A 7,886-nucleotide genomic window follows, 5' to 3' on the forward strand; every position below is an offset into this window, starting at 1 on the left:
GCACGGAGGTGCCTCCAGACGACGAGCCCGTGTACTGCCCGCGGCCCCTCTACCAGTACAAGCCATATCAGCCCCACTCCGACTACCACGTCACGCAGCTCCAGCCTTACTTCGAGAACGGGCGGGTCCATTATCGCTACAGTCCCTACTCCAGCTCCTCCAGCTCCCCCTACTACACCGCGGCCGACGGGAGCTTCTACGACCTGGATCCCTACAGCACCGTGCGGGTGCGGCCCTTCCACGGCCTGCCCGGCCGCGAGTTCGGCTCCTACGCATCCCGGCTGCAGGGCAAGGGGCTGTACCGCTACCCCAGCCTGGCTGCCTACCCCCGGGCAGGGCTCATCAACCACCTGGGCAAGGAGCACAGCTTCGTGAGCAGGGATGTGCCCCCCGCCCCGGACATCAAGCACATGTACATGTCCTGGGACCTGGAGGACATGGAGAAGTACCGCATGCAGTCCATCCGCCGCGAGAGCCGCACGCGCCAGAAGGTCAAAGGGCCCCTCATGTCCCAGTACGACAACGTGGCCCCGCTGCTGCCGGACGAGCTGGGGGGCCTGGACTCCGTCCACCTGCGCAGCAAATCGGATCCCGGCAAGAGCGGGCTGCTCACGGTGGCCGAAGGGAAGGAGGGCAGGTACCCGGCCAAGGCGGCCACGCCCGAGGGGGATGAGCGTTACTACGGGCAGCACGCAGAGCCCGAGCTGGACAGAGCCCACTACCACGGCGGGGGCTATGGGAACGGGCAGCCCGAGAAGCCATCCCTGCCCCAGAAGCAGAGCAGCATCCGGAACAGGAAGATGCACGAGCCGGGCGGCAGCAGCAGCGAGCACAGGACTCATTTGCAGCAGGAAGCGAGCCATAGGCAGCCTTCCGAACCCAAAAACGGGCCCCCCTACTCCGAGTACAGGCCTAAGGGTGGCCCAGAGCCGTCCGAGCCCATGGGCTACCAGCACTCGGGCAGCAAGTACATCCCGGCCGGCCAGGAGACCCTGAGGCTGAACCACAAGGAGGGGAGGCTGGCAGAGGACAGGCCAGACCTGGAGAGGCCCCGAGGCAGAGCATCCATGGAGAAGCACTCCAGAGACTGCTACAAGGAGGAGGAACACGCTGCCCCTTCCGTGGCGCCGCCGCCCAAGCCCGAGCGGAGCCACAGCCTCCGGATGCAGCACCCCGAGCCCATGGAGAGGGACTCTGCCCTGCTGTACCCCTACCAAACCCTGGGCAAGCGCCAAAGCACGATGACTGTGGTGTCCCAGTACGATAATCTGGAGGATTACCATACCCTGCCTCAGCACCAAAGAGGGGGCTATGCTGGAGCAGGGGGCTTCGTGCCCCCCGGCTTCCCCCACGTGCACAGCAGAACTTACGCCACGGCGCTGGGGCAGGGAGCCTTCCTGCCCACAGAGCTGTGTCTGCAGAGGCCCGAGACAGAGGTGCACGTCGAGTGAGCTGGGGAGGACGAGGGATAGAGTCTAAGCAGCCTCTGCTGGACAGTGGACTGTTTTATTTTTTCAGTGATGGAAAAAAACCCCCCGACCCTGCCCCGGTGAGCAAAGCAAACCCCCCTCAGCCCCCCCGGCCCCCACTCACTGTTTTTACGTAGTAGAGCTATAGATTTTCATGTAGTTTTGAGCCACCTGGGAGGACAGGGCAGGCTGTTGGCACACAGGTGTTGCCAGAGGCCGGGCAGGGCTGACACAGAAGCTGTTGGGGCAGGGAGGGAAGGAGTTTTCCCTTCCCAGACGTGACACTGGCTGCTCCTCCCCACGCCCATGGTCCCATGCACGATGGGCTGTGCACGATGGACTCTGCCTGCAGCTCTCTCCTGCTGCAAACTGCCTGTCCCAGGCTGGCTCCCGGGAAAGGGGCTCCCTGCCACGCTGTGGAGGAACCACTGCTCCTTGGAGTTACACAGCAAGAGTGGGGCTGGGGGAAAGGCTCCCCAGGGATCCTCTCCTGGGTTCATGCTGAGGCCCTGCCTCTCCCGTGGGCATGGTGCACCCACTGCAGCTGCTCCGAGGTGGGTGGGGGCCTGTTTTGACTTCAAACCTGTGGAATAGGCTCCGAAGCCAGCTCACAACACGTCTCACTTGTTACATTTCTTGCTTAACAAGCTGCTTCTGCCTACAAGGAGTCCAGTTCCTTCACGTTTCTCTATTGTAAGCAGAGGCCAGCTGTGGGAGCCACGTAGGGCAGGTTTGCATTTCTCACACCAAAAGAAATAAAACACAAAACTACACCAAACCCTACCCCCAGAACAGCACACCCATTCCATGCCAGTTCTTCCTCTTTGCTGCAAGGCTCTCCGTGGCCTAGATGAGCTCATTCCATCCTGTGGCTGGCCAGACTGTGTCATCTCACTGCAAACAATACTAGAACAAGAGATTTTTAAAAAGTCTATAGCATTATGTAAATCAGAGCCCACCTTGCCAGCTGTGTGTGACAAGTTGTCTGCATGAGCAGCTGCCCTGGGCCAGGTCCTGCAGCAATTCCATCAGGGAATGCTCCTGCTGAGCTTAAGCTGGAGTTCTCCAGGCTCTCTGCAGCCTCTGCATTCCATGTTGGGCAGAGATCCCTGTGGAGTTGTGGCACACAGGGAGCAGTGCTGTGCCCAGGTGCAGCTCCCCCAGTACTCAGTAGGGACAGAAGGCCAGTGCACTCTAAAATACACCAAATATGGTGTCCAAGCTGTTGAAAAGCTCTGATATTGTAAAAACAGCCTGGCAGCTCCTCATGCTGCCTCTCAGATTCCCCAGGACTCACACCCCCTGTACAAATAAAGCACATCCATCCCATTAGGCAGGGCTTGCAAGCAATACTTGAGAATTAGAAGTTTTTAAATGTTTGCTGATAAATTCCAGGGCCATTCCTGTTCTGTGTGGTTGAAGAACTTCTCTACCTGTTTCAAATCTCTAATGTTTTATGAAAAAACCTGGAAGTCCTGCACTTAGCACACAGCTGCTTAGGTGGGGTTTTTTTGAACAAAAAAGTTTCATGGCTATTTTGGGACTTTTAAATCCTAAGGAAAACCTGCTTCTAGTTGCTGACTAGTCTGTAGCTGTTTGCTTCTTTTAACCTTGGAGCCTTGTCTGGGGCTGTTTCAGTAACTACCTTCTGGTTCTGTTTTATTGTGCAATGCTGGTGTTTTAAGCATTTTGTTTAGAAGAGTTCTCACATGTTACAGAACGAAATCTGGCAGTAGGAAAGAAGGAAGAAAAAAAAAAAAGAGAAAAAAGCAGCACTGTGATCCAGGTTACCACAATCTCCTCATGAGGAATTCCCAGGTAGAGGGGTTGGGGTTTTTGGTGAGGGAATGCTTTTTGTAATGTTTTCTTTTAAGGAAAACAGACAGAACTACACACAGAGGGGCCACTGGGTGAGCCAGGCTGTCTCCACTGGCAGTAGCTCCCAGGAAAGGCTGAGCTGCCCCGGTTCCTTGGGAGCCAGGCTGGATTATCTGTGCTCTCAGCAGAGCTGTGTTGTACCAGGACCAGCCTCAGCCCCTGGATACCTGCCAGGTCTCCAGTTGAAGCAGGGACAAGTGTTTGGTTCAGGCTATTTGGGATTCAGGCTATTTGGGATTCAGGTAATGAGAGCTGCAGGTCCCACCTCTCTCTCTGTGAAAGCCTTAACTCCCCCCGTGCCCCGCAGCCTCTCCCTCCCTCCGCCTGGGCCTTACATCAGCTAGGACTATCCTGCCACTACAAGGGGCTGCTCCCAGCTCCCACTATTTGTAAACGCCTCTGGATTTTCCTGCTCGAAGCCACTGTCTCCCTGTAGAGCCCGAGTGCCATCCCTGGGCAGCCCCTGCTCCTCAGTGCCGTGCTGCTCCCGCCCGAGCCGGGCTCTCCCTGCATTGTGTGAAGTGCCGGGTGCGAAGCACCCGCTCATCCCATCGGAAACAAACCTTTCCCAAAGGGCTCCTGGAAGTGCTCACTTGTACCCTAACCCAGAGGGCTGCTGCAAACAGCCTTTTGGGAACGAGAGGAAGAAGACAGACAGCAGTGACTCCCCGCCATCTCCCCCTAGGCACGCAGCCCCAGCCAGGTTTGCTCCAAGGGTGGAAGCTCTCCAAGAACCCAAACTCGTGTCCAGCACTACTGAGCCACAGTACAGAATTCAGAAAGGTGAAGGCACCAGCTTTTCCCAGATAACATAGACCAACACCTTTTGTTGTTGCTTCTGCCCACGGCTTCAGCATCCCGCACGATCCCGCCCTGCCAAGCCATACAGTGAACTATGCAGTCCTGCTCCTGCTCTGGGCTCAGTCTGCTGGTCCTACAGAGAGTTCTACATCCTCATTAATCCCAAAATTCATAGGTGAGGTTGGAAAGGGTGCATCAGAGCAAGGCGGGGAGGTGACACCAGGAGTCTGGGGTGGGTGAGGTGGAGGAAGGTGACAGCCCAGTCCTGTGTCCCAGCAGAGGAGTGGAGAGCAGGGGGACGGCAGCACAGCAGATAATTCTCTAATCCAAGTGCAGTTGTGCTCGGGCTCAGTAATTCCTTGCCTAACCACGTCCCCACGAGGTGACAGCAGCTCTGTTCCTCAGCAGTTCCCTCACACGGGCGCTGTCTGCATCTTCAGCTGCCACTCCCTCCGTTTCCAGACGAGGGTCTCCCAGTGCACGCAGGAATGGGGGTCCAGGAGTGTGCTCCAGCTCTGGATTTTCACCTCTGCTTTGGAGTAGGATGTGAACCCCAGGAGACCTTCCTTGGGAAGGGGAGTGCAGTCAGTGGGTGAATAATGAGGACTTGGCCCCTATGAAGTCTTATGTAAAGCATTAATTTCTGACTTTTGCAGAGTCTTATCAGGTGATATCTATATGCATCTCTGAGAACACCCCCACAACTTTGTGCCTCTGTCTTTGCAGTGATCCCCCTGCCCTGCTCATCACTGGGGGGATTAGTAAGGATTGCACAGTGGTAGTAAGTTGCTACACAAAACCAAAACCGACTTGAAAACGTCCTGTTCCTCTTCGAGCCCAGAAGGGACAGAACCTCAAGTGTGCTCTGCCATCCCCCAGGCTGGTGACAGGGCATTGACTCGAGTGGTGTGTTAAATGTCAGGAAATCTGGGTGAGAAGTTGTTTTCCTTCCTTTCGTTGCGGCGGCTTAGGCATGTTCCTGTTTTCCCAGCGCCCCGGGTCCCGGTGTGAAAGGCATGGTGTGGTGTGAGCAAACAGCACCATTCCTCCTGTGTGCAGAGTCCTGCCTCGTCCAGCTGGGGGGAGGGAGGTGGGGAGAAAAGGGTTGTTGTTTTGCCGTTCATTTTCCTGCTGTAGAAGACTTGATTTTTCTTTCCCTGAGCCGCATGAAAGAAACATCCCAGAGAGTCTTGGGTTACCTTTGGAGTTCCCTTCACTTTAATTTATAGAGTGTCTTTTTTTGTGAACTGGTGTAAAATGTATATGCCGACAAGCTCATGTATTTTTATGTAAATATTTTTTGTGGTTTCCCCACTTGCCCTTCTCTGTAAATATTTAGAATTCTCATATTCTTCTCACCTTGTATGATGCAGATGTGGTTTTGTTTCTGTTTTTTATTTGTACTGTAATGCAACAATCCAGACTGAGGTGTCTTGTGGTATTAAACAAAAGCAACAGTCCCACTGAGCTCACACTCAGATGTGCAACTTGACAGCATTAATCAAGCCAGGTTAAAAACTACTCTGCTGTGCCTGTGTGTATTTTTTCCTCTGCCTTGTTAATTAACAGTGTAGTTAAAAAAACAAAACAGGGAGAGCCAGCCTGGGGCCGTGCTTTGGAGGGAGGGATGCTGGCAGGGAGCTAAGGATGAAGGAGGTGACTTTGAGTTCTGTGCCAAGGCTTGGGCTTATCTGTGCCACTCCACTTGTGCCCATTGCTGCTTCCTAACAATAAATAAACCTGCCTGGGCTGTGTGAGTGTCCCTTTCCTCTCACCCAGCAGGACAGCATGAGCAGAAACAGCCTGGCCCTGGCACAGAAAGCACAGGGCAGATGAAGTCAGGACAAACAGATGGCACAGGCCACCTCTGAGCTGGCCGGGAGGGATTCTGGGCACCACAGTAATACTGCTCATAGTTAATAGCAAAAAGATTATTAAAGGAAGTGAATTTCAAACATTTTTAACACTCTGAGAAGGAATTCTCAGAGTCTTTTCATCCAGTAAATGTTATGGGGTGTAGAACTGCTGCCAGGAATCAAACCAGCCTAATCCTCCTCTCCTTGGAGGACAGGTGACCCCACTGCTCATGGCCCTGTGGGGTGGGGGTGGTTCCTGCTGTGCAGTCCAGCTCTGCCCGGAGGCTTTGTGTGAGCACAGAGGGGCTGCGTTAGGGCTTCGGAAATCTTGGCCTCATCTGCTCCCAAATCCTCCCTTTCCAGTCCAGATCTGCTCATTAACGCACACCCAGACTCGGCACTGCTGTCCTTGTAGGGTTCCACCAGCAAAGCCAGCAGCCCAACTCTCCTGTGTGAGCCAGGAATTCCTGCTCTGCCAGAGCCAGGAGCAGGGGGCCTTGCAGAGCACCCTCCGTGCTCAGTGTCCCCCCTCTCGTGGGAGGACACCAGAGCTGCCCTCAGAGGGCAGGACATAACCAGGCTGACTTGGCAAATAAAAATCTTGACTTTTCAGTCCAGTAGACAAATTCACATCTTAACTGAATGTTGGTGGCTGCTCAGCCCTTTTTCTGCACAGTACTCTGCTGAGAAGGGTGGGTAAATCTATGCCAGGACACTTGGGTTGGGTGGGTAAGGGAAGAACAGGAGGATGAACCCCAGGGGTGTTTCCTCAGGGAGCAGCCCCAGAAGTGACATCCACCTCCCCAGCTTGGCTTGGCCTGAAATGCTCCAAAAGCAGCACCACGGGCATTTCCTTTAATGCCACCGAGATCCCAGTGAGCCCTGAATTCCAGGCCTGGGGTTCCACACGCCGGGAGAGCGCCCGGGGTGCACCCAGTTCTCCAGCCTCTGCTGTGAGGATAAACAGGATGGAAACTCCATCCTCTCTGACAGCCTGTCCCGAGCAGCTGAGGTCTGTGGGAAGAGCAGGCTGAGGAAAAGGGAGAATGACGGATTTAAACTGCCGAAGGACTGGTGAAACCCGGCCCGCAGAATCTCTTTTCCTCCCAAGGAGTTTCCAGCAGGCAGCGCTGTTAGACCGCCTCCGCCTCTCAAACCCGACCTGGCCGGCCGCTGAAAAGGATGATGATGAGGTTCTGTTCTAGCAGTTTCCGCTCGGGCTTCCAGCTCCTTGCGTCTAGGGGCGGGTTTCCTTTAAATTTTTTCATATCAGAGGAGATCTGCAGAGTGTCAATGCCGGCAGCATCCTGAGGAGCAGCCCCGTGTGAGCGCCCGGCCGAGCAGCCCCGCTCACCCAGATCCTGAGCATCCCCACTGGGAAGGGACCTGCAGACCTTGGCAGGGCTCTGCTGCTCCCCGAGCAGCCACCGGCTGTTCAGGGCCCCGTCCCTAAGGAACACAATATGTTCACTTCCACACTAAAAGTCATCCAAAACCAGCAACTGATGCTGGGAAAGCCGGAGAGATGCTCAGTCCTTCCTCTCTCCCTCCAGCTGGTGCACGGATGCCCGGCTAAGATTCATGATGAGCCCACAGAGCCAGAAGAGCCCCCAGCACCTGCCAGAGCAAGGCTTGGGCAAACACATCCCCAGCCATGCCGCGGCTGAGCCTCCCTTCCCCTTCCCTTCCTCCCTCCCCAAACCCAAGCCTGCATTTGTGTTCTCATCTTCCCATCCCCCAGGGGCTGAGGGGCCAGGCAGGGCAGGGGGACAGAGGTGACTCTGCCCCGGATCCCTCCAAGCTGGGAGCTGCTGGTGCCCCTCTCCAGCAGGGCTCGACAGAAGTTTGGCAGCGTCACAGGAGCGGGGGAGGGATGCGGCAC

General features: G+C 55.5%; 1 protein-coding gene across 1 annotated transcript in view; it reads left to right on the forward strand.

Moving 5' to 3' along the window:
* Window positions 1–5,669, forward strand: part of ARHGAP32 (Rho GTPase activating protein 32) — a 176,095-nt gene extending 170,426 nt beyond the window's left edge. The window contains exon 27 of the mRNA XM_017738338.1: window positions 9–5,669. Within this exon, the coding sequence (XP_017593827.1) occupies window positions 9–1,451 (1,443 nt within the window). The 3' untranslated portion in view covers window positions 1,452–5,669. The remainder of the gene's footprint in view (window positions 1–8) is intronic.
* Window positions 5,670–7,886: the final 2,217 nt, after the last annotated feature.

This window comes from Corvus brachyrhynchos, unplaced genomic scaffold, assembly GCF_000691975.1.
Source record: "Corvus brachyrhynchos isolate BGI_N302 unplaced genomic scaffold, ASM69197v1 scaffold46, whole genome shotgun sequence".
Classification (NCBI taxonomy): domain Eukaryota; kingdom Metazoa; phylum Chordata; class Aves; order Passeriformes; family Corvidae; genus Corvus; species Corvus brachyrhynchos.